Source organism: Salvelinus alpinus, chromosome 3 (genome assembly GCF_045679555.1).
Source record: "Salvelinus alpinus chromosome 3, SLU_Salpinus.1, whole genome shotgun sequence".
In the NCBI taxonomy this organism is placed as follows: domain Eukaryota; kingdom Metazoa; phylum Chordata; class Actinopteri; order Salmoniformes; family Salmonidae; genus Salvelinus; species Salvelinus alpinus.
In genome coordinates, this window is record NC_092088.1 from 24,234,358 (window position 1) to 24,261,519 (window position 27,162).

Below are 27,162 nucleotides of genomic sequence, written 5' to 3' on the forward strand. Positions count from 1 at the left end.
ATATATAAGTATATTTAGAACCAAATACTTTTAGGCTTTTACTCAAGTAGTATTTTACTTTTACTTGAGTAACTTTCTATTAAGGTATCTATACTTTTACTCAAGTATGACAATTGTGTACTTTTTCCACCACTGGTTCTGACACACACACACACACACACACACACACACACACACACACACACACACACACACACACACACACACACACACACACACACAAACGCAAGCTTTACAGGTCCATCAACCCATTTAAATACCTCTAACACCCTACAGTAACCTGTGGATTGCTCATGACATAACCTTCATAAATCAGCAGAACGTTAATAACCTATTCATTGACACTTTATGTAGTGTCCTGTAATACTTTGTTTGAAGTGAGACACCTTAGGTCATTCATAACAAATCCATAAAGCCTTAATGACGTAAACACAAATGTATATCTCTCATGACGCTGTACATAAATGCCTTGTATCATATGACGCTGTACTTACTATAAATTCACACACCTTTGGTCATTCATAACACATACATAAAGGCTTAATGACATAAACACAAATGTATTAACACGTAGGGAATTATCACTAATAGCCAAAACAAATAAACATTAAAGACATGTTTAAACTATACATTTCCTTTTATCTGTACATTTTTAAACAATACAAATACATAAAGTCTCAAAACGTCAAGCAATGCAATTACATTGAACATTACACAGGGCTGTGAATAGTGGAGAAATGGTTCTTGCCTCTCTTCCTGCTGGAGGTACTACATGTTGATTCCAACCTTAAAAGTAACAACAAAGAAAGTTAGCAGGTCTGTTAGGAAATGCCTTTGTCACACTATTTGGATAAGGGTATTCTGTGCTGCGCCAGAAACTCTAAATGGGAAGATGGGAAACTTCATTCAATTCGTATGATTATATTCTTCTTTCATTGACAAATCTCATGATGTGACTATGAGATGTGGCTGTATCTAGGGGGATTTGTATTTAGCTGAGCTTGATAGCGAGCAAAATTTTGACTAGCTAGCAATTGCTGTGAAGTCACACAGAATTATTTGAAATAACGATTGAGTTAGCTACAGTATGTAATCTAACTCAACACTTAACTACTACAATTTTTTTTAAATGACAATAAATAAAGGTTAACTTACTTGTTTTTCGCTGTCCAGTGGCAGCCCAAGTGGGCATTTGATTTGCGAACTTATCACATGATCAGCGTCTCAACGGAAACACTAAAAAAGTACTACTGTGTCACGGAATTTCAGAAATTTTCTAAATAAAAGTGCCCCACATAATAGCAGAAAAGTGTCTATAACCATTCATTCATGAAATATGAAAAATACTTGTCTTACATTAACAATGATTCATATTTGTTCCTATTTAAGTGACATTTGCATTAAATGTGGGTTTTAAATCATGTTCCAAGGTCAAATAAATGCCTCCAATGCAAATCACTGTGTATGGAATACATATTACATACTACACTCAAAACTACACTCCCAGACCCCAAAAAGTCATCCCCTGAAGGGGTTTAAGCGTTGTTGTGATCACAGAAAATCTGTAACGATCCTCTTCCTGTGAATGACTGGACCAAAGCGCAGCGTGAGACGTGTTCATGATATTTTATTAAAATCAGAACACTAGAACAAAAAAATAACAAAGAGGAAAAACAAACAGTTCTGTAAAGAAACTAACAATACAGAAAACAACTACCCACAAAACACAGGTGGGAAAAGGCTACCTAAGTATGGTTCTCAATCAGAGACAACGATAGACAGCTGCCTCTGATTGAGAACCCGGCCAAACACACAGAAATAGAAAACATAGAACACAAAACATAGAATGCCCACCTCAACTCACGCAAATTGGAGACATAAAAAGGATCTCTAAGGTCAGGGCGTGACAAAATAAAAAAAATTATATTAAAAATGTGTGAAAAAAAATGGGGTAAACGAAAAAAATGGGAGAAATTCGAAACCTGGAAAAACAAAACCAACAAAATGGAATTTGGCAACAAAAAAACTAAAGTAGGCAAAAAATACAAATATATTTTAAAAGGCCCTACAAACTTTTGAGTGTGTGTCATCCTGCAGCACAGCATTTTGGGGGATGTTGAGGTCAAGTCCAATGTTGACTATGCACCCAAGAGGGAAAGAGGTTGGGTCATCCTAGAAATGTTTTCGTGAAATATAATATATAATATTTAGTAGATGCTTTTATCCAAAGCTTGAGTCATGCCTGAAAACATTTTTACGTGTAGGTGGTGCCGGGAATCGAACACAATATCCTGGCATTGCAATTATCTACCAAGATGCATGACAAGGTTATAAATGCTTTGTGAAGCCTCCATTTAATATGATTTATAAGGCCTTTATTAAGCGGTGCTTATGACACCCTTTATAAAGCAGAGGTTTATGAGCCCCATAGGGCGGCGCACAATTTGCCCAGCGTCGTCCGGGTTTGGCCGGGGTAGGCCGTCATTGTAAATAAGATTTTGTTCTTAACTGACTTGCCTAGTTAAATAAAGGTTCAATTAAAAATAAATTTAAAAAATGTAATATTTGACATAGTGAGTTATGTCACATTTGACATTGTTTGTTATGTCACACAGTTATGCCACATTTATGAACCCTTTATAAAGCATGGCATATGATTACAGATGCTTTGTAAGACGTTTATGTAGTTCTTATCAAGGCATTATGAATTCTTTATCAGCTGCACGCAATTTAAGCGGGACCGATTTAAGAAACACACTTTCAAACTAAAGGAAACTTCTTGGCAGCCATAAAATAACGCAATATATGTCACAACAGGTGTAAATATATGGGTCATGACAGTGTTATGACAAGTAATGTCAGCTGTCATGACATATTATGACATGGTTATGACCGTGTTATGACACTGGGTGTCAAGTAAAATGCTACCCTCTTTTTTTGTCAGGATTTGTTTACACTTCAAGGATATCCATACAAGATGCGTTTTCGACAACCTCCGGAGGTGGTCGGGAAGATCTAATCACAATCAGATCACAATTTATCTTTTGATTGCCTACACCTGTGTGCCTCTGCTACATAGCCTCTCTTTCTTACAGGTACATGTTATTTTCCTTTATTGTCAATGTAGCTCTTCAATGTAATTCAGTTTATTTTTTCATCCCTTGCTGTTACTCGAATGGACTTCTTCCCTTCTCTCACTTCCTTGGCTGCTCTATCAAGAACCTCAAGGGGGGCCAGACCCCTGCTTGTTTTACGTTTGTAACACGGGGCATGATGATATCTGCTCTGTAACAATACAAACGCACATCTCGAATTCATATCTATAACACGTTACAGAAATACTATGCATATTATACATAAAACTGACCAAATCTACTTGGTTTAGACACAAGCATTATGAAACCTATAACACAATAAATTAATTTGACTTCCTAGAAAATCAGTTTTGGACATAACTTGCTTACCAATTTTTCCATGTGGTTTCTTCCTTGACAAACTCCATGAAATGATGACCTCGTCCTAAATATTTGGTCACATGATTCATTTTGTCTATGGTTTCCTAGAAACAAGGTGTGGCTCAACTAACCCTTTGGCTCAACTAACCCCACTCTCCCATACCATAAGCTCATGCCACAGCTAGCTTGAAATGTCGCCGATGGAGCTATTGAATTAGATTGTTTTTGATAGCTCAAACGGTTGGCATGTTGCAAAGGAGGGCCGTCATGTGTGCTAGCAAAGCAGAGGTCCTGGGTTCGAGCCTCGGTGTGAGCCGAATCAGGAGGAGGAGGCACTCGTTAAGCAAGCGGTGTGATGTCTGTAACACTCACAAACCAGTCTTCAATTTCTGCTAACTGCCTTGCCTCCTAACGATTAAATTTAGCATAGCCTAGCATCTCCCCAAAGCCTGGGCTTAACAACTCAGCACCTCCACTGAGCTTGACAACTCCATCCACCCATGAAACATCTTGGCTCCATCCATCTTTGCCTGTCAGCTCCACACAGCTTGTATTTAGAGACCCTATTTCTCTCCGGCAAGATCCGAGGTATAGGCTGCTGGAGCGGTTAATGCTAACTCAATTAGTCTGCAGTTCAGTCGTTATGCTACTGTAGCTAGCTAGCTACCTCAGGTCACCAGCCCTTCAAAGAGCGGGAGAACAGTCTATTGCACATTACAAGATTCCACACGCTAACTTCAGCACTCTCTCTGCCACATTGACCTTTCCGGTGCTTTTGTATTGTGTGACCTAATTAGCTTAGTGCAGCAGCTGCTACAACCCCCCATTTCCCAATCATCCAACTCAGACCCATTATGACTATACCACTAAATACTCAGATCAAAGAAGACAACATTAACACGCGCTGAAGGGTGGCGGCTGATAATTCTTCACGTCCACCGTGGCATATACCAATTGCTCTCAACCTCTTTGAGGTCCGCCAGATAACTCCTATCTACGGATGTGTTAATTGGTCTTTCAGCAGGAAGTCGGCTTATTAAAGCAGTCCGAGGGGCTAGTGTACACACCAGACCAAAGCCTCGGGAAATGAGACGTGCTCTGAGCTGACCTTCAGCTAATGTGCAGTCGAAAGGACACGTCTAGGACTGGATTTGCATACACATATAGACGGAGTGGAATTAAATGCAGGGAAGAAGGGGGATAAACTAAGACATTCAGCCATTTGTAGATGTTAATGTTAACGCTAATGCGACTTTAATCGTCATCTTAACATTATATAAAAAGTTGTCATCAGGGGTGTACAGAAAGTTTTATTTTAACTCGATATTAAACATTTTTATTTGTTTGCATGTTAAAGACATTATACATTTACACATTTACATAATTCAACTGGCTGGTGAAGACCAGTGTAGGATCAGGACGTAACTGGGGTAAACAGTAGGCTACTCAGTACAGAGCTAAAATCAACACTACACAATGTGATCATAATGCCTACACAACCTAATAACAGTCTGTGACAACTGACTTGACACTTATGACAACTGACATGACACTGTTCTGATGTATAAAGTTGTGCGATATTGAACAAAACTATAAATATTCACCATTTCACGCAGCAAAACAGTGTATGTCATAAGTGTAAGGCTACACACATAAGCAAGTTATGCAAGCATTTGGACCGCCATTTCAAGTGTCTCTAGACTACCCCTGTCATTATCTACATTATTGCACAGACGGACAGTGGGACCTAAGGCAGAGCTATTAAACGTTCTTACAACCAATGGGAGACTGATGCTTCACCCTTTGAGTGATCACAGAAAAGCTGCGCCCAGATTGAGGTCTGTGAACCATCGATCTCTGACTACGGTAACCCTTAAATTGTGACATCTGACCAGGGCACTGCAGGACTAGCAGGTAGGTGTTCTAGAGAGGATGAAGGAATAATTAAGATGAATTGGACATATTTTGACAATGCAATCAGTACAACAGATGTATTTACATAGCATATGTGATGGAATGAGACCGACTTTGATGAGATAGTAGAGATAGTAGAACAGACATACTGTATAATACGTAGTGCCTTCAGAAGGTATTCATACCCCTTGACTTATTCCACATTTTGCTGTGTTACAGCCTGAATTCATATTGGATGACTCACCCACACAATACCCCATAATGACAAAGTGAAAACATCTTTCTAGAAATTCTTGGTAATTTATTGAAAATTAAATACAGAAATGTCTCATTTAAGTATTCACACCCCTGAGTCAATACATGTTAGAATCACCTTCCTTTCTTTCTGGGTAATTCTCTAAGAGCTTTGCACACCTGGATTGTACAATATTTGCACATTATTCTTTTCAATTCCTCCAGCTCTGCGAAGTTGGTTGTTGATCATTGCTGGACAAGCATTTTCCAATCATGCCATAGATTTTCAAGCCTATTTAAGTCAAAATTGTGACTAGGTCAGGAACATTCAATGTCGTCTTGGTAAGCAACTCCAGTGTATATTTGGCCTTGTGTTTTAGGTTATTGTCCTGTTGGAAGGTGAATTTGTCTCCCAGAGTTTGAACCAGGTTGACCCTAGGATTTTGGCTGTGCTTTGCTATATTCTGTTTATTTTTATCCTAAGAAACTCCCTAGTCCTTGCAGATGATAAGCATACCCATAACATGATGCAGCCACCATAGTGCTTAAAAATATGAAGAGTGGTACTCAGTGATGTGTTGGATATGCCCCAAACATAACGCTTTGTATTCAGGGCATAAAGTTAATTTCTTTGCCACATTTTTTGCAGTTTTACTTTGCAAACTGGATGCATGTTTTGGAATATTTTTTATTCTGTACAGGCTTCCTTCTTTTCAGTCTGCGATTTAGGTTCGTATCAATGTTATTGATCCAGCCTCAGCTTCTCCTATCACAGCCATTCAAATTAAACTTTGAAACTGTTTTAAAGTCACCATTGGCCTCATGGTGAAATCCCTGAGGAGTTTCCTTCCGCTCCGGCAACTGAGTTAGGAAGGACCCTTGTATCTTCCAAGTGACTGGGTGTATTGATACACCATCCAAAGTGCAATTAATAAGTTCACCTTGGTCAAAGGGATATTCAATGTCTGCTTTTAAAAATGTTTACCCATCTACCAATAGTTGCCCATTCTTTGTTAAGCATTGGAAAGCCACCCTGGTCTTTGTGGTTGAATCAGTGTTTGAAATTCACTGGTTGACAACTGAAGGACCTTACATATAATTGTATGTGTGGGGTACAGAGATGAGGTAGTTATTCAAAAATCATGTTAAACACTATTTTTGCACACAGGGTGAGCCCATGCAAATTATTATGTGACTTGTTGGTCACATTTTTACTCCTGAACATATTTAGGCTTACCATAACAAAAGGTTTGATTACTTACTGTCTCAAAACATTTCAGCTTTACATTTTTATTTAATTTGTAAACATTTCTAAAATATAATTCCACTTTGACATGATGGGGTTTTGTGTGTAGGCCAGTGACACAAAATATAAACTTTATCCATTTTAAATTCAGGCTGTAACACAACAACATTTGGATAAAGTCAATGGGGTTGTGAATACTCTCTGGAGGCACTGTATGTATATATATATATATGACTACATGACCAAAAGTATGCGAACACCTGCTCGTTGCACATCTCATTCCAAAATCATGGGCATTAATATGGAGTTGGTCCCTCCTTTGTTGCTGTAACAGCCTCCACTCTTCTGGGAAGGTGTTCCACTATATGTTGGAACATTGCTGCGGGGACTTGCTTCCCTTTAGCCACAAGAGCATTAGTAAAGCCGGGCACTGATGTTGGGGGATTAGGCCTGGCTCTCAGTCGGTGTTCCAATTAATTCCAAAGGTGTTCGATTGGGGTTGAGGTCAGGGCTCTGTGCAGGCCAGTAAAGTTCTTCCACACCGATATCGACAAACCATTTCTGTATGGACCTCATTTTGTGCACGGAGGCATTGTCATGCTGAAACAGGAAAGGGCCTTTTCCAAACTGTTGCCACAAAGTTGGAAGCACAGAATCGTCTAGAATGTCATTGTATGCTGTAGCATTAAGATTTCCCTTCACTGGAACTAAGGGGCCTAGCCCGAACCATGAAAAACAGCCCCAGACCGTTATTCCTCCTCCCATCAAACTTTACAGTTGGCACCATGCATTGGGGCATGTAGCATTCCCCTGGCATCCACCAATCCCCAATTCGTCCATCGGACTGCCAGATGGTGAAGCGTGATTCATCACTCCAGAGAACGCATTTCCACTGCTCCAGAGTCCAATGGTGGCGAGCTTTACACCACTCCAGCCGACGCTTGGCAATGAGCATGGTGATCTTAGGCTCGTGTGCGGCTGCTCAGCCATGGAAACCCATTTGTTGCTCCTAGACGTTTATACTTCACAATAACAGCAATTACAGTTGACGGGGAAGCTCTAGTAAGACAGCAATTTGGCGAACTGACTTGTTGGAAAGGTGGCATCCGATGACAGTTTCATGTTGAAAGTCACTGAGCTCTTTAGTAAGGCCATTCTATTGCCAATGTGTATAAACTCAGCAAAAAAAGAAACGTCCCCTTTTCAGGATCAAGTCTTTCAAAGATCATTCGTAAAATCCAAATAACTTCACAGATTTTCATTGTAAAGGGTTTAAACACTGTTTCCCATGCTTGTTCAATGAACCATAAACAATTAATGAACATGCACCTGTGGAATGGTCGTTAGGACACTAACAGCTTACAGACGGTAGGCAATTAAGGTCACAGTTATGAAAACTTAGAACACTAAAGACGCCTTTCTACTGACTCTGAAAAACACCAAAAGAAAGATGCCCAGGGTCCCTGCTCATCTGCGTGAACGTGCCTTAGACATGCTGCAAGGAGGCATGAGGACTGCAGATGTGGCCAGGGCAATAAATTGCAATGTCCGTACTGTGAGACGCCTAAGACAGCGCTACAGAGAGACAGGACAGACAGCTGATCATCCTCGCAGTGGCAGACCACAACACCTGCACAGGATCGGGACAGGTACAGGATGTCAACAACAACTCCCCGAGTTACACCAGGAACGCACAATCCCTCCATCAGTGCTCAGACTGTCCACAATAGGCTGAGAGAGGCTGGACTGAGGGCTTGTAGGCCTGTTGTAAGGCAAGTCCCCACCAGACATCACCGGCAACAACGTCACCTATGGGCACAAACCCACCGTCACTGGACCAGACAGGACTGGCAAAAAGTGCTCTTCACTGACGAGTCGCGGTTCTCTCTCACCGGGGGTGATGGTCGGACTCGTGTTTATCGTTGAAGGAATGAGCGTTACACCGAGGCCTGTACTCTGGAGCGGGATCGATTTGGAGGTGGAGGGTCCGTCATGGTCTGGGGCGGCGGTGTGTCACAGCATCATCGGACTGGGCGTGTTGTCATTGCTGGCAATCTCAACGCTGTGCGTTACAGGGAAGACATCCTCCTCCCTCATGTGGTACCCTTCCTGCAGGCTCATCCTGACATGACCCTCCAGCATGACAATGCCACCAACCATACTGCTCGTTCTGTGCGTGATTTCCTGCAAGACAGAAATGTCAATGTTCTGCCATGGCCAGCGAAGAGCCCGGTTCTCCATCCCAATGAGCACGTCTGGGACCTGTTGATCGGAGGATGAGGGCTAGGGTCATTCCCCCCAGAAATGTCCGGGAACTTGCAGGTGCCTTGGTGGAAGAGTGGGGTAACATCTCACAGAAAGAACTGGCAAATATGGTGCAGTCCATGAGGAGGAGATGATGCACTGCAGTACTTAATGCCACACCAGATACTGACTGTTACTTTTGATTTTGACCCCCCCTTTGTTCAGGGACACATTATTCCATTTCTGTCAGTCACATGTCGGTGGAACTTGTTCAGTTTATGTCTCAGTTGTTGAATCATGTTATGTTCATGCAAATATTTACACATAAATGCAGAAAATAAATGCAGTTGACAGTGAGAGAACGTTTCTTTTTTTGCTGAGTATATATATATATACACACACACACAAACACACACACACACACATACATACATATACATATATATATACAGTTGAAGTTGGAAGTTTACATACACTTAGGTTGGAGTCATTAAAACTCGTTTTTCAACCACTCCACAAATTTCTTGTCAACAAACTATAGTTTTGGCAAGTCGGTTAGGACATCTACTTTGTGCATGACACAAGTAATTTTTCCAACAATTGTTTACAGACAGATTATTTCACTTACAATTCACTGTCACAATTCCAGTGGGTCAGAATTTTACATATACTAAGTTGACTGTGCTTTTAAACAGCTTGGAAAATTCAAAATAACTGTTTGGCCATAATGACCATCGTTATGTTTGGAGGAAAAAGGGTGAGGCTTGCAAGCCGAAGACCACCATCCCAACCGTGAATCACGGGGTGCTTTGCTGCAGGAGGGACTGGTGCACTTCACAAAATAGATGGCAACATGAGGAAGGGAAAATTATGTGGATATATTGAAGCAACATCTCAAGACATCAGTCAGGAAGTTAAAGCTTGGTCGCAAATGGGTCTTCCAAATGGACAATGACCCCAAGCATACTTCCAAAGTTGTGGCAAAATGCCTTAAGGACAACAAAGTCAAGGTATTGGAGTGGCCATCACAAAGCCCTGACCTCAGTCCTATAGAAAATGTGTGGGCAGAACTGAAAAAGGGTGCGAGCAAGAAGGCTTAGAAACCTGACTCAGTTACACCAGCTCTGTCAGGAGGAATGGGCCAAAATTCACCCAACTTATTGTGGAAAGCTTGTGGAAGGCTACCCAACACGTTTGACCCAAGTCAAACAATTTCAAGGCAATGCTACCAAATACTAATTGAGTGTATGTAAACCTCTGACCCACTGGGAATGTGATGAAAGAAATAAAAGCTGAAATAAATCATTCTCTTCTCTTATTATTCTGACATTTCACAATCTTAAAATAAAGTGGTGATCCTAACTGACCTAAGACAGGGAATTTTTACTAGGATTAAATGTCAGGAATTGTGAAAAACTGTATTTGGCTAAGGTGTATGTAAACTTCCGACTTCAACTGTATGTACAGTACCAGTCAAAAGTTTGGACAGACCAACTTATTGCAGGGTTTTTCTTTTTTTTAAACTATTTTCTACAATGTAGAATAGTAGTGAAGACATCAAAACTATGAAATAACACATATGGAATCTTGTAGTAACCAAAAAAATATATTTTATATCTGAGATTCTTCAAAGTAGCCACCCTTTTCCTTGATGACAGCTTTGCACACTCTTGGCATTCTCTCAACCAGCTTCATGAGGTAGTCACCTGGAATGCATTTAAATTAACAGGTATGCCTTGTTAAAAGTTAATTTGTGGAATTTCTTTCCTTCTTATTGCGTTTGAGCCAATCAGTTGTGTTGTGACAAGGTAGGGGTGGTATACAGAAGATAGCCCTATCTGGAAAAAGACCAAGTCCATATTATGGCAAGAACAGTTCAAATAAGCAAAGAAAAACGACACGCCATTATTACTTTAAGACATGAAGGTCAGTCAATACGGAACATTTCAAGAACTTTTAAAGTTTCTTCAAGTGCAGTCGCAAAAACCATCAAGCTCTATGATGAAACTGTCTCTCACGAGGACCGCCACAGGAAAGGAAGACCCAGAGTTACCTCTGCTGTAAAGGATAAGTTCATTAGAGTTACCAGCCTCAGAAATTGCAGCACAGATAAATGCTTCACAGAGTTCAAGTAACAGACATATCTCAACATCAACTGTTCAGAGGAGACTGCGTGAATCAGGCTTTTATGGTCAAATTGCTGCAAAGAAACCACTACTAAAGGACACCAATAAGAAGAAGAGACTTCCTTGGGCCAAGAAACACGAGCAATGCACATTAGACCGGTGGAAATTTGTCCCTTGGTCTGATGAGTCCAAATTTGAGATTTTTTGTTCCAACCGCCGTGTCTTTGTGAGAGTATGTGAACGGATGATCGCCGCATGTGTGGTTCCCACAGTGAAGCATGGAGGAGGTGTGATGGTGTGGGGGTGCTTTGCTGGTGACACTGTCTGGGATTTATTTAGAATTCAAGGCACACTTAACCAGCATGGCTACCACAGCATTCTGCAGCGAATCGCCCTGCCATCTGGCTTGCGCTTCGTGGGACTATCATTTGTTTTTCAAAAGGACAATGACCCAACACACCTCCAGGCTGTGTAAGGGCTATTTGACCAAGAAGGAGAGTGATGGAGTGCTGCATCAGATTACCTGGCCTCTACAATCACCCAACCTCAACCCAATTGAGCGTGTTTGGGATGAGTTGGACTGAAGAGTGAAGGAAAAGCAGCCAACAAGTGCTCAGCATATGTTGGAACTCCTTTAAGACTGTTGGAAAAGCATTCCAGGCGAAGCTGGTTGAGAGAATGCCAAGAGTGTGCAAAGCTGTCATCAAGGCAAAGGGTGGCTACTTTGAAGAATCTAAACACTTTTTCTAATGTAACACTTTTTTGTTTACTATATGATTCCATATGTGTTATTTCATAGTTTTGATGTCTTCACTATTATTCTACAATGTAGAAAATAGTATAAATAAAGAAAAACCCTTGAATGAGCAGGTATGTCCAAACTATGTATACACACACATACATACATGTGAAGACGGCAATTGCCATGAGAACTCATGGCTAGCAGGGTGGTGTTGTTATTCATACTTGGGAGGTGTTGTTGCAGAACAACCAGACAAGTCAATTATGTTTGATGTTTTGGGAGTGGACAGGAGCTGAGAAACTAACCAGAAAAACACTGACTGTCACTATAGCAACAGGGATGATGGTCTGTCATCATTGAAAGGAAGGAAGGGAAGGGTGAGACGCACTAACAAACAAACACATACACACACAAACACACACACACACACCTGTTAGACATAACAGTAGAGGCAGCTTAGCAGATAAATAGAGATGAACGCTTGATAAAGCAGAATACAGTGTGCTTTTTAGATGCTTATCTAGCACATGCGGATGTGTGAAACTTACACGGAACCCAAACCGGCTGCGCGCGTGCGCCATCATGCATAAATGTATTTTGCCCCCCCCACACCAGACTTGCAGCGCGATCTGTGTCACAAATAGAACTGACTTCTATTTTAGCCCTTGGCAACGCAGATGCTCGTTGGCGCGCGCGAGCAGTGTGGGTGCAATAATTGAATAATATAGATTTCAAAATGTATTTTGCGACGCTTGCGCACGCGAGCGGTGTAGTCAGGGTATTACTCCTCAGCCTGTAGTGTCCCCACTTGCGCCAGCAAATAGCTAGCTTTTTGCGTGGCGCCGACGGGTAAGACGCTCCAGGAGGGCGGTCACGTGTGCAGAGGTCCTGGGTTTAAGGAGGAAGCTGTACTCACTAAGCAAGCAGCGTGACGTCCTTTACACTTACATAACTCGTTTTATTTTTTTCCGTTAGATGAGACTCTCGCCATGCAACGGCCTCTATTGATCATCAGCCCACAGCATGCCAAAGGGGAGAGAGAGATCATCCCACCAGACAACACAACATGGCTCAGAGACTCATTCACAGGAGAAAGACAGGCAGATGAGAGGGAGGAATGAGTGAGCGAGAGAGAAAGGAGAAAAAGGTGAAGGACAGAGAGTGGGAAAATTGGGTGGCTGGGGGTTTGAGGAGCCTGGAGTGAACATGGGATCTTTGAACACTTGTGTTGGAATTGCTTTGGTAATGTTATGCAGTATGCATGTGTGCAGTAATACAGTAAAGCAGTAATTCAGTAAAGTACTTGATTGAATTGAGTTGAGTTGTGAGTAAGGCGAAGGGGACTATTGATGGTCAAGATGTGCTCAGGTCATGATGGGGTCACGGTGTTCAGAATGTGCTCAGGGAGAGACATTACAAGTGTTAAACAGTACTATTCCAATGGGCCCTGGTCCGATCCCTCCCACACTCTAAAGGCTGCTACTGTCCACCAAATATCGTCCCGCGTTTCTGCACCATTATTCACCACTACAGAGCATTATCTTTTTATAGCTTTCATATACTGTACATACTTTGCCATATTCCTTTGCTACATACAGTGCATTGCTCTAAAAAGAACATACAATCCTGTAACCCCTCCCAGTGGTAAAACTAAATTAGTAAAGCTACATGGTTGAACTACCTGACGATAATACAGTGTACCACTTCACGTATGAAATATTTACAGTATAAAGTCAATTTTTCCTTTTAACATTTCTCCCCCATTACAAAGAGCGTGTGATTTAGTTGTTCAAACACACACATACACACCCACAGTCCCACACACACACACAAATAGCGGGTATAAAATAAGCAATCGCTGGACTCTATTCTATAACAGCTTCCAAGCATTTGAATGTCAATATAATAAATCATTTATTTTCACACCTGAAGATACCTGTGCCTGTATGAACCAATGGGCACACTGTTACAGTATGAAATGTGTCCTTTAAAACTGTTTGTCTACCAGAGGAAATCACTTGTAACCCTAATAAGGAAGTCCTTGTGAGACAGGAAGTGACCCGCTAAGATGTCCTGAGATAATGGGGGAATCTCATTTGGATTTGCTCAACTCCTGTGTCCTCTCTCCTGCGTCCTCCCTCTCTCGCTTACTATATATGAAACAAGACTCTTTCTCCACTCACGCAATATTAGGCAAATTATGTTTACACGGGTGGAATCATAGAGATATATGCTATATATCCATGGGTGGAATCCCCAAAATAAATGTTTGAAGTGATAAAAAACTAATTTAGATAGTTGTGCAAGACATTTTATAGATAAAAGGATAAGTAGCATATTGTTTTTAAATGTTTGCATGCTTTTCTCCTTCAAGAAAACAACAGCTGATTCAAAGGGGCAGGCATTAAAATACTTCCGCGCTTGCCACCACGAGGATACTCTTGTGCTTCCTCTGCAGAAGTAGGTAATCGAGGAGGTGAGCAGGCTCCTTCGTTCGCCTACTAACGAATTGACACTCCTCCACCACTCGAACACTTATCGGTTTTCGGATCATGGAGAGAGGACGGAGGAGTCGAGGAGAGGACGAACTTTTGCACCAAATTAGAATCTCCCGATGTCTGACAGCAAGGTCCTGTCTCAGTCCAGACAGTCTAGATGAGCAATGTCCTGTCGTCATGGTAACTGCTCCATTGGAGAGTAACTTTCACATATTTTCTTCTTTTGAAAAACGATCCTTCTCCCCTATTGTCCATAGCCATTTTCACACTTTGGAAATGTCCAGAAAATCTGTGAGATCCCATTGGTTCAGCGATATGTCAGCTAGAAGATCAGTTTTCCCTATTGGATCACTGGCCCTTAGATCAGCTAGTTTTCTAAAGAAAGTCACCTGACCAGCTAACGTTTCGGCTTCCCCAGGTTAAATGAGAGAGAAGCGGAGGAAGAAAGAAAAAAAAAAGAGAAATTAGGGAGAAAGGAGAGAATAGATGTGACGTCAGAGAGCATTGCGTGTTTTTACCAAACTCCTTGTTTAGAAATGGCTAGCGTTGTTTCTTTTGTTAGCATCATTAGCAGTGTTACTGTGTGGGCTTAGAAGCAAAATGGCTGAACAGCAGAACGAGTTGCTGTGAGAAACGGTGTCAGTCAGTGGACTCTTGAATGTTGCTTCTCCAACTCTTGGTCACAAATCAAAATGACAAACGCATGCTCTAGTGATGACTCGTCCTATAGTACGCTGCTGTGAGTGATGATACCAATTTCTGTGGCACAGTCAGGAATTTGACATTGGGGTTCTTCTCGGCAGCGTTGTAATACGTCAACATTTCACTCCAGTCTCAATGGCAGTGGCTATTACTTTGCACAGCTTCCTATCGCTGTGGCAACAGCCACAAATACTGCTGCTCATCCCCACATTCTCAGACACAGATCTCTATGGCAGTAGCCATCACCATCTGGCTCTTGGTCTTCTCCCGGCCCGGAGAAGAGTGGTGCTGGCCAGGAGACTCCTCCTGAGGGGAATGGGTGTCAGAGAGGACACTCCTCTTCAGGGGCGCTGGGCGCAGGAGTGAGGTCGTCCCAGGGGGGGTGGAGGGCTCTGGGTGTCTGTGGGAGCGTGATGAGGAGGAAGACGAAGAGGAGTTGGAGGTACAGCTTGCGGAGCATACGCCAGACGAACTGGACCTCTCGCCTCTCTTGGCCCGGCAGGAGGCGCGGCGTCGGAGCTCGCTGACCAGTTCGTACTTGACAAAGCAGAAGACGTCCTTCACACCGCAGCGCTTCTCAGGCTCGGCGGCGAGCAGCCGCTGGAACATGCGTAGGGCGTCATCGGTGAAGCGGCGCCACTGGGACGGGTAGGCCGCCGTTGGGCACCCCGCTCGCTGCCAGCGGCGGAATTCCTCGTAGAAGGCATCGGCGGGCAGCGCTGCCTCCCAAGGGAAGTTACCCGTCAGCATGCAGAAGACGAGCACACCGAAGGCCCACACGTCTAGACTGGTGGTCACCAGGAAGCCTTCGGCACGACTGGCACGGCACACCTCTGGCGCCGTGTACGGGATGGTGCCGCTCACACGCTTCACGCGACAGCCCACGCGCCGTGTCATGCCGAAGTCAGCCAGCTTGATGCGTCTGCACTCACGGTCGAAGAGGAGCACGTTCTCGGGCTTGACGTCACGGTGCACCAGATTCTTGCTGTGCATGAAGTCCAGAGCCAGACCCAGCTGCTGCATACAGCGCTTCACCATCTCCTCCGGAAGACCAACCTACAAGGAGGAGGATAGGAAAGGAGGAAGGAGGGAAGAAAGAGAAAGGGGTGAACAGATTTGTTTTAGTGTACAGTGGAGGGGAGGAAAACCAAGTGCAATAAATTAAATGAGAAAGAAACAGAATAGAGGTGTAGAGGGAGTAAAGTGGGACAAAATAGGTTTTGTTAAGCATTATATTTGCACTCATCTTTAACAACCTAGAGTAAGAACCTTTGAGTCAAAGGTAGCCCTCCACTGAAAAGCACTGGAATTAAATGAGAGCCTTACAGTACACACTAAAGGAGCATGCAGCTCAAATCTGAGTAGGGACTTAGACAAGGCTCCAATCCCAGAAGGGCTTGTTAAAAACCACATTGCTTTGAAACACTGCGCTTGATTGGCTAAGGTGTGGGAGAACAGTGATTGGTGGGCAGATGATAGGCATGATCCAGTACAGTACCTGGGGGGGAATGATGTCGAACAGGTCTCCCGCGGGGGCGTACTCCTGTCCGAAGACGTAGCTATCCTCTGTCTCGAAGAGTACGTCCAGGACTTTGATGATGAAGGGGCTGCAGCTCAGTGTGCCCGTCAGGCTGTACTCCCTCAGGAAGCTCTTCAGCTTCGTCTTGCTCTTTGTCACAAACTTCAGAGCCATTTTGGTGCCTGATATGTTCACACAGAGAAGAACAGAATGAATGAATGAATACTTTAATGTCCCATGGGAAAAGTTGTTTGGCAACACTTCCGAAGACAGACAGACTGTATCAAAATACTGTACAGTATCAGAGCAATATTTTAGAGTCAAGGCAAATGTATAAACTAAACTGACATTTATTAAGTGAATTTAACTAAATATGCCTGTGCAATCTGATTCTGTGTATCTGAAACCTCCTCCACTCCCCTCTCCGTACCAGCTGCCTCTGTGCTCTGAAACACACCCTCAGCTGTTGACTAAGCACACAGCTGTGCAATCAGAGCATCTTAGAAAGCTCCCACTGCACTTTTACCCGGTCTAGTGCCCTCTTCACCTTAATGGCATGTAACCTTTTAATGAACTCTCAACCTAAAGAGCCTTTTCACCCTGAAGTCTTACACTATTGTGACCTTTGACCTCACAAACGCCCTGTCACTGTAGTGGCCCGTTTCATTGAACTCTTGATTTAGCCTACATTCTATTGCTCCATCTGACTCTCTCGTCCTGTTGTGGTATGACCGTGTAAACTCTATTGAAACCTTTGCTCCCAACAATGTCCCTTCACCACACCCATGCATGCCCTCTGACTCACCCTGTGTGCGGTGTGCCACCAGGTCCACCTTGCCGTAGGTGCCCTTGCCCAGCTTGCGAATGTGCTCGTAGTGTTTGGCCACATCTGCAGCCGACAGGGAGGTTATGGACAGAGCCTGCATGTCCTCCACAGGCACACCGCCACCACCGCAGTAGCCCACCTTGGAGGTGGGAGAGCCCCTGCCGCTGCCCACCTGGCCTGGCCCCGACGGAGACAGAGACAGGCTCGCCTTGACGCTGTGGGGCACACTGGGGACAGAAGAGAACACACAAACATAACATTATGTCATGTCTGAGACAGTAAAGAGTAGGAGAGTTTCATGCTAAATACAGCAAGCTTTTTGGCGATCCCACACACACGTGACAACTTTGACTTAGTGTGTGTGTGTTTGTGTGTGTGTGTTTGTGTGTGTATGCGTGTGTGTGTGTGCTTGTTTGCCTATGTGCAAGTGAATGACTACACTGAGGTGAGAGTTATGATCCCTTATTGATGTCACATGTTAAATCCACTTTAATCAGTGTAGATGAAGGGGAGGAGACAGGTTAAAGAAGGATTTTTAAGCCTTGAGACATAGATTGTGTATGTGTGTCATTCAGAGTGCGAATGAGTAAGACAAGTGATTTAAGTGCCTTTGAACAGGGTATGGTAGTAGGTGCCAGGCGCACCTGTTTAAGTGTGTCAAGAACTGCAACGCTGCTGGGTTTTTCACGCTCAACAGTTTTCCGTGTGTATCAAGAAAGGTCCACCACCCAAAGGACATACAGCCAACTTGATACTGTAGGAAACATTGGAGTCAACATGGGGCAGCATCCCTGTGGATGCTTTCGACACCTTGTAAAATCCGAATTGAGGCTGTTCTGAGGACAAAAGGGGGTGCAGCTCAATATTAGGAAGGTGTTCCTAATGTTTTGTCCACTCAGTGCATAACCGACATGTTCGAGTACATCTTAATTTGCATACAATCAATGCAGTGGCAGGGGAGCAGAAGGGGATTGGGTTGTGTGCCTGGTAGTGGAGGCTGGTGGGAAGACGATAATGTGTAATGGCTGGAATGGAATTAATAGAATGGAATCAAACATGGTTTCTATATGTTTGATACTGTTCCATTGATTCCATTCCAGCCATTACAATGAGCCCGTCCTCCTATAGCTCCTCCCACCAGCCTCCTTTGGTGCCTGGTAAACATATTTGACATGGAGTCCCTCTGGGAAGTTAGACATGGGTCTTAGACTGGGTCTAAGGGTCGCTGATCTTCTAGGAATGTCACGATTGTCGTCGGGAGAAAGAGAGGAGGACCAAGGTGCAGCGTGGTAAGTGTTCATATTATTTAATAAAATACGCAACACTTGACAAAACAACAAACACGACAAACGAACAGTCCTGAACGGTGAAACAAACACTAAACAGGAAACAACCACCCACAAACACAGGTGGGAACAGGCTACCTAAGTATGATTCTCAATCAGAGACAACGATAGACAGCTGCCTCTGATTGAGAACCATACCAGGCCAAACACATAGAAATACAAAACAAGAACAACATAGAACACCAGACATAGAATGCCCACCCAAACTCATGCCCTGACCAACCAAAATAGAGACATAAAAAGGATCTCTACGGTCAGGGCGTGACAAGGAACTCATGCAGACAATATTGACCTTGACAGTACACGAAAATGGAGCTGGGCAGTTGGATGTAGGGATAGAAACCGCTGACACAGAAATGGTAAAGACAGTGGTGGATATAATATAATATAGATTTATTTCTATATTTTCCAATAGAAATGCGTTTCCATACAATCGATAGCGTGAAGGAAGAAAACGGGATTACTTTAGTTGTGCCCAGTAAATATATTTGGCTTGTAGTGGCTCTGGGCTAGCTGTTGGAATGTTGGTTGTCGACTCAAGTTGCTGAACCCTGAAAAAGTTGTCGCTGAGATGTTTGGTAGGACTTTGCAATAGGGCGGACTGACCATTGGAGGACATTGTGGTCGTATAGGGCATCAACACTTCATTACACTCTATGACACAATAGATAAGCTTATTCGGAATGCAAGGCTGACCTAAAAAAACGAACAAATGTACACATCTCTACCATTGTCGTTATGTGTGACTGTTTGCACGTGCTGTGTGTGTTTACTTGTACTGTACACACAGATAGGGTTGTTCATAAGGCAAGGCTGATCTCACATGGAGATGGCGTCTATTGTGCATGAATATCAACACACACACAAACCCCAACAGTGTGTTTTTCACACAGAGATGGACCATTGGAAAGCGAGCACTCTGGCTCTCACACACACACACACACACACACACACACACACACACACACACACACACACACACACACACACACACACACACACACACACACACACACACACACACACACACACACACACACACACACACACACACACACACACACAAGTTCACTGAAGGCTCTTTCTCCTCTCCCTCCCTCCACAGCCCAGCTTTTTGTTCTTCCTCTCGTCCATTTGAGATTACTCAGCTATATCTTGTGAGAAGAAAGTAATAAATATTGCAAGATGAATTAGAGGGTGAAAACTTAAATAGGATGCAGCTATTTGAAGCCACATTCATTTCTAAGATTTTCACATTTTGTCTTTGTTTCTGTTTAACCTTTATTTAACTACGCAAGTCAGTTAAGAACAAATTTCTATTTACAATGACGGCCTACCCCGGCCTCCCCTAACCCAGACGACGCTGGGCCAATTGTGCGCCGCCCTATGGGACTCCCGATCACGGCCGATTGTGATACAGTCCGGGATCGAACCAGGGTCTGCAGTGACGCCTCTCAGGAGCCATGCTGGGACTAAACAAGGCCAAATGATAAAAGTGTGCCTCGCTAAGTATCTTCCATAAGAACACAAATACTAATTTATCAGTCACGATTAGAGAGAGATATATAGACATACTGTAAGTCGCAGCATGTCTTCTGCCTAGGAGTGAAAACGGTACAGTTGTCACGTTCCTGACCTTATTTTCCTTTGTTTAGCTTTGTTTAGTTGGTCAGGACGTGAGCTGGGTGGGCAGTCTATGTTATTTGTTTCTTGTTTAGGTTCATTGTTTATTAGCCTTATATGGTTCTCAATCAGGGGCAGGTGTTTGACGTTTCCTCTGATTGAGAACCATATTAAGGTAGGCTGTTCACACCGTTTGTTTGTGGGTGATTGTGTTCCTGTGTCAGTGTTTGTACCACACGGGGCTGTTTCGTTTCGTTTGTTAGTCTGTTCCTGTTCATTGCGTTCTTCGTTGTCTGTAAGTTCACATGTTCAGGTCTTGTAACGTCGTTTATTGTTTTGTAGTTTATTAAGTGTTTTTCGTCTTCGTTATTATTATTAAATCATTATGTCTTCATACCTCGCTGCATATTGGTCCGATCCTTGCTCCTCCTCAGACGAGGAGGAGAACGAACGTTACAACAGTGCATTGTCTATGCAGTGTATATCTATGTTGCTCATTTGTTGCTATCAAAAAACAGCTTTGAACAGGTTTGGTTCAATTGCCCAAATAGCCTTTGAAAGTTAGAAACAGATTGACTAGACCGGATCCCCCATCCTGCTCCTGATCCATCAATCATAATGAATGTTTGTTTACTGGCTCTCCTTCAGCTCTAGCTTGCTAGTTGCAGCCACCTAGGGCTCCACGGGGGAACATGTAACGCTCCGGCATCAAGTCTAATCGCATTACTCAGCCTCCACTGAGACAAAAACACCCCGAACCAAAGACGCTGCCACCTCATTTCCTTTGCAGAGCATGATTAAGAGGCCCAGAATGTGATGAGGGGAAGAGATGCATCAGCTGCAGTCTAAAGTTCTAAATGGGAACCAGGAAATGGGAACCTGCAAAGTGCTTTGTGGGTGTGTTGATGGAGGGTTATGTGTGAGTCTGGGTTTGGATGAATGTGTGTGTGTGCATAAGTGTGTGACAGAGCTCAGTTTGCATGTATATTGGTTTGTGTGTGAACGTCTGTCTATGTGTGTCTGTGCACTCATTTGCGTATGTATGTGTGCCCCCGTACACACAGTCCGGCAGTGACACTATCAAAGGGCCATTGTGTTTTCTATCTCTCCCAGAGAGCAGCTGCGGCGCTGCATGAGGGAGGCAGAGCGTCTCCACCGGGTCTCTTTCCTCACGACTCAGCGTAAATGTTCAGTTAAGGCCACATGCCATACTGTGCTCCCATACTGCTCTCTGATCCCACTCTGTCTTCAGCAGCTATAAAAGAGTGGCACCGTGGATATATACGGATTTCACTGGTGTGAGATCCTTATGTCCCTTGCTTTATTGAGCCAGTGTATATCATTAAAATAACTGAATATAGTCTGCACACTCAAATGATCCATACACATATGTACATTTGAAGTCGGAAGTCTACATACACCTTAGCCAAATACATTTAAATTCAGTTTTTCACAATTCCTGACATTTAATCAGAGTAAACATTCCCTGTCTTAGGTCAGTTAGGATCACCACTTTATTTTAAGAATGTGAAATGTCAGAATAATAGGAGAATGATTTATTTCAGCTTTTATTTCTTTCATCACATTCTCAGTAGGTCAGAAGTTTACATACACTCAATTAGTATTTGGTAGCATTGCCTTGAAATTGTTTGACTTGGGTCAAACGTGTTGGGTAGCCTTCCACAAGCTTTCCACAATAAGTTGGGTGAATTTTGGCCCATTCCTCCTGACAGAGCTGGTGTAACTGAGTCAGGTTTGTAGGCCTCCTTGCTCGCACACGCTTTTTCAGTTCTGCCCACACATTTTCTATAGGATTGAGGTCAGGGCTTTGTGATGGCCACTCCAATACCTTGACTTTGTTGTCCTTAAGCCATTTTGCCACAACTTTGGAAGTATGCTTGGGGTCATTGTCCATTTGGAAGACCCATTTGCGACCAAGCTTTAACTTCCTGACTGATGTCTTGAGATGTTGCTCCAATATATCCACAGAATTTTCCTCCCTCATGTTGCCATCTATTTTGGGAAGTGCACCAGTCCCTCCTGCAGCAAAGCACCCCCACAACATGATGCTGCCACCCCCATGCTTCACGGTTGGGATGCTGTTCTTCGGCTTGCAAGCCTCCAACTTCTTCCTCCAAACATAACGATGGTCATTATGGCCAAACAGTTCTATTTTTGTTTCATCAGACCAGAGGACATTTCTCAAGTGTATGATCTTTGTGCCCATGTGCAGTTGCAAACTGTAGTCTGGCTTTTTTATTGCGGTTTTGGAGCAGTGGCTTCTCCTTGCTGATGCTGATGTCGATATATGACTTGTTTTACTGTGGATATAGATACTTTTGTGCCTGTTTCCTCCAGCATATTCACAAGGTCCTTTGCTGTTGTTCTGGGATTGATTTGCACTTTTCGACACCGTCTCCTTCCTGAGCGGTATGACGGCTGCGTGGTCCCGTGGTGTTTATACTTGCGTACTATTGTTCGTACAGATGAACGTGGTACCTTCAGGCATTTGGAAATTGCTCCCAAGGATGAACCAGACTTGTGGAGGTCTACACTTTTTTTTTTTCTTATTTTGATTTTCCCATGATGTCAAGAAAAGATGCACTGAGTTTGAAGGTAGGCCTTGAAATACATCCACAGGTACACCTCCAATTGACTCAAATTATGTCGATTAGCCTATCAGAAGCTTCTAAAGCCATGACATAATTTTCTGGAATTTTCCAAGCTGTTTAAAGGCACAGTCAACTTAATGAATGTAAACTTCTGACCCACTGGAATTGTGATACAGTGAAATAATCTGTCTGTAAACAATTGTTTGAAAAATGACTTGTGTCATGCGCAAAGTAGATGTCCTAACCGACTTGCCAAAACTATAGTTTGTTAACAAGAAATTTGTGGAGTGGTTTTACTATTTTATTTTATTTATCCGTTATAAACTTGAAAAACAAGTTTTAATGACTCCAACCTAAGTGTATGTAAATTTCCGACTTCAACTGTATCTACTAAGATCAAAACACTTAAATAAAGGTATGTTAGTTAAATAATACAGTATGACTGCCATTAAAATGGGTGAGCGGATTGCAGTGAGAGATCTATTCCAGTTCCTCATTCACAATTCATGTCATTCTTAGCACCTCTGAACCTTCATTGCTCTAGACCAGTGGTACTCATTACGTGGCCCGCAGGCCGCAAGGGGCCGGCAAGCCTTTAAATTGCGGCTCGCAGTAATTTTCCTATTTTCCATTCATAGTACATAACAATGATACAATTTCAGAACGTTTGCCGAAATAAAACGCAACTGCTCAGCTACAGCGACTGACACATTTCAGTTTGCTACTAGCTAATTTTGTCGTCTGGCGACATGGATCGATTTATTGTAAAAAATAAACGTAAATCTATTGACAATGAAAATGAGGGGGAAGAGCTGGAGAACAACGTGACGGCTATGAACAAACAACCACCGGAGAACCAGGAAAAAGAGGAAGATGGCTGCGGGGAAATGCAGCTAGCTAACGTAGCTAACATAGCTAATGTGGCTTCGATGGCTAAGAGAAGCAAATCGACTGAAAGTTCCAAGAGAAATGGACAGACAAGTATTTTTTTGAACTGCATGATGGGACCAGCTCACTTTGTCTTATTTTCCAGAAGGCAGTCAATAGTTTTAAACGAGAAAATGTAGAGTGACATTTCCAGTCACATCATGCCCACTTTGACAAAATATATCCGCCACAAAGCAACATCAGAAACAACAAAATAGCGCAGCTCAAAGGACAACAACAAATGATGGACAGATCTAGCACTGTTGCAGAGATTGCTTGGATATTCGCGAGAAACTAGGCCTTCACAGACGCAGAGATTGTCAAAGAATGTTTTGTGGCCTCAGCCCAAATATTGTATGCTGATTTCACAAACAAGGAAGCTATTTTAAAGCAAATTAAGCAAATTAAGGGACTGCAACTCTCAGACTCGACAATAACAAGACGGATAGAAGACATTGACGAGGACTTCGGTAAGCAACTGATTACTGACATATCCGTGGCGCTGTGTTTTAGTATTGCGCTTGACGAAAGCACTGATGTAAGTGACATTGCCCAATTATGTGTTTGTGTCCGCTTCCCTCAAAATGAGTCGTTCAGAGAGGAACTTCTATGTTCACTGCCTCTTTAGGGACAAAAACGAGGAGAGGATATTCTGAAAGTCCTTGTTACATTCTTTGCTGATAATATTGACTGGTCAAATCTGGCATCTGTGTGCACTGACGGTGCCCCAAACATGCGAGGGAAGGAGAAAGGACTCATAGGCCTGATGAGAAAGGTAGAGGATATTCCCGAATTTGTTACATTTCACTGTATCATTCATCAGGAAACACTCAAAGACTGTGACTTACAGAATGTGATGCAGCAAGTCGTGTGCGTGGGTGAACATTATTATTGCGAGGGCACTGAATCACCGGCAATTCCGCGAGTTTCCGGAGGAATACCAGATAGAATACAAGAGGTGAGATGGCTGTCTCGTGGCAGAGTTTTTGGAAAGATTTCTCTCCTCCCTTAAATCCGTGAATTTGTTGCAAGCAAGGGGGGAGAGGAGCCAGAGCTGGATGATCCACAGTGGGTATTAAAGCTTTCTTTTTTAACTGACATCACCTGCCACCTGAACACGGTGGATCTCCAGCTCCAAGGGAAAGCTAAAACTCCGGGCAAAATGCTGCGTGTGGTCACAGCATTTCCAAATAAAATCACCACACTGTTTGTTTGACAGGCAGTTTGTTCATTTCCCAAAGCTCAGAGCAGTCACCACATCCAACCCAGACATACTGCAACATTTTAGCTATGATGCATTTGTGCGTGTGTTGGAAGAGCTGAAGTTGGAGTTTGAGTCAAGATTCAAGAATATCATGGAGTACAAGGAGTTTTTCAACTTCATTGAGAACCCCTTTCATGTGCCAGTGTCACCTCTGACCCCAGTCATCAAATCAAATCAAATGTATTCATATAGCCCTTCTTACATCAGCTGATATCTCAAAGTGCTGTACAGAAACCCAGCCTAAAACCCCAAACAGCAAGCAATGCAGGTGTAGAAGCACTGTCCTGACCGTGCTGGAATAGAGATTGAGATAGTGGAGCTGCAGGCACATGGGACATAGCAAGGTGAACTAAGATCAGGTGTTACCCATTCTGGAGCCTTGTGTCAGACAGAGTATCCACTTCTGAAGCAGTGTGTGCAAAAGGTGACACAATTATTGGTCAGCACTTATTCATGTGAAGCAACATTTTCAACAATGAAACAAAAACAGAGAAACAGACTGACCAATGCACACCTGGATTGCCTCACAAGGATAACAACAACAGACTATACATTTAGAATGAATTCGGTCAAGGAGCAGAAGGGACATTTTCGCTCATCCAACTACTGAAGTAACCCTTAATACGGGTCTTATACATGTGATGTAGCCTATTTGATGAGTGTATGTATATATTTGTGATGTGCTGTACATCAAATCAATTGCATGTGCTCTATTGCTCTGAATTTGCTCTCAATTGATCATTGATAATATTGGAAGACAAAGTACAACAAATTAAAGATCTGTGAGGCCCTCTGAATGATTGTCTCAACCCAAAGTGGCCCCCTTACTCGCTATTTTTTGTAACACTGTTCTAGACTCTAGAGATCACCACATGTAGCCATTAGGTATTTTCTGCAATATTTCCTGTGCTGTGAACTGAAAACTGACCTCTAGCAGCCATCAGCGCAGAGGTCGTTTACTTCGCTAACCCTAACAGATAAGACATCCCCTTTGAAGCCCAGAATGCCCTAACAGACAAAAACATACCATTTAAGGTCCAGAATAGTCCACACTAACAGACAGAAGAAACTGCGTGAACCACACACACACACACAAACATTTCTGTTAAATTGCAAAAACTGTATTATTATATTAAAATGGTCTACAGTAACAGCCTGGACCTCCATATGCCGAGACATGAGATGGCTAGTGAAATAGCCAGACGACCTTTACTGAACAAACTCTTGGCTTGAGATGAGAATAGAGATGAACCTTGCGAGACTAATGCCAAAATGTTTTATTTTTTGTCTCAGTTTGTATGGCTGGGCCACTCAAGGACTTTCACATTCTTGTTCTGAAGCCAATCCAGCATTGCTTTGGCTGTATGCTTGGGGGTCATTGTCCTGTTGGAACATACATCTTTGCCCCAGTCTAAGGTCGTTTGCACTCTGAAGCAGGTTCTCATCAAGGATTTCCCTGTATTTGGCATTCATTGTTCCCTCTATCCTTACCAGTCTCCCAGTCCCTGTCGCTGAAAAGCATCCCAATAGCATGATGCTGCCACCAACATGCTTCACAGTAGGGATGGTGTTAGACGGGTGATGAGCTGTGCCTTGTTTTCTCCAGACATAGCGCTTTGCATTCAGGCCAAAATGTTCAATAGTATCATCAGACCACAGAATATTTTGTCTTATCTCAGAGTCTTTCACGTGCCTTTTTGTAAACTCCAGGCGTGCTGTCATGTGCCTTTTTCTCAGGAGTGGCTTCCGTCTGGCCACTCTCCCATAAAGCCCAGATTGGTGAAGTGCTGTAGAGACTGTTATCCTGGCCAAGGAACTCTGTAGTTCTGTTAGAGTGGTCATTGGGTCCCTGGTCAACTCTCTGACCAAGGTCCTTCATGCCCG

General features: G+C 43.1%; 1 protein-coding gene across 1 annotated transcript in view; it reads right to left on the bottom strand.

The window, feature by feature from the left end:
- Nucleotides 1-4,745: 4,745 nt before the first annotated feature.
- Nucleotides 4,746-27,162, bottom strand: part of sbk1 (SH3 domain binding kinase 1) — a 29,604-nt gene continuing 7,187 nt past the window's right edge. Inside the window, exons 2-4 of the mRNA XM_071392212.1 lie at nucleotides 17,486-17,733; nucleotides 16,660-16,862; nucleotides 4,746-16,217 (exon numbers count right to left, since the gene is read on the bottom strand). Of these exons, the coding sequence (XP_071248313.1) occupies nucleotides 15,375-16,217; nucleotides 16,660-16,862; nucleotides 17,486-17,733 (1,294 nt within the window). The 3' untranslated portion in view covers nucleotides 4,746-15,374. The remainder of the gene's footprint in view (nucleotides 16,218-16,659; nucleotides 16,863-17,485; nucleotides 17,734-27,162) is intronic.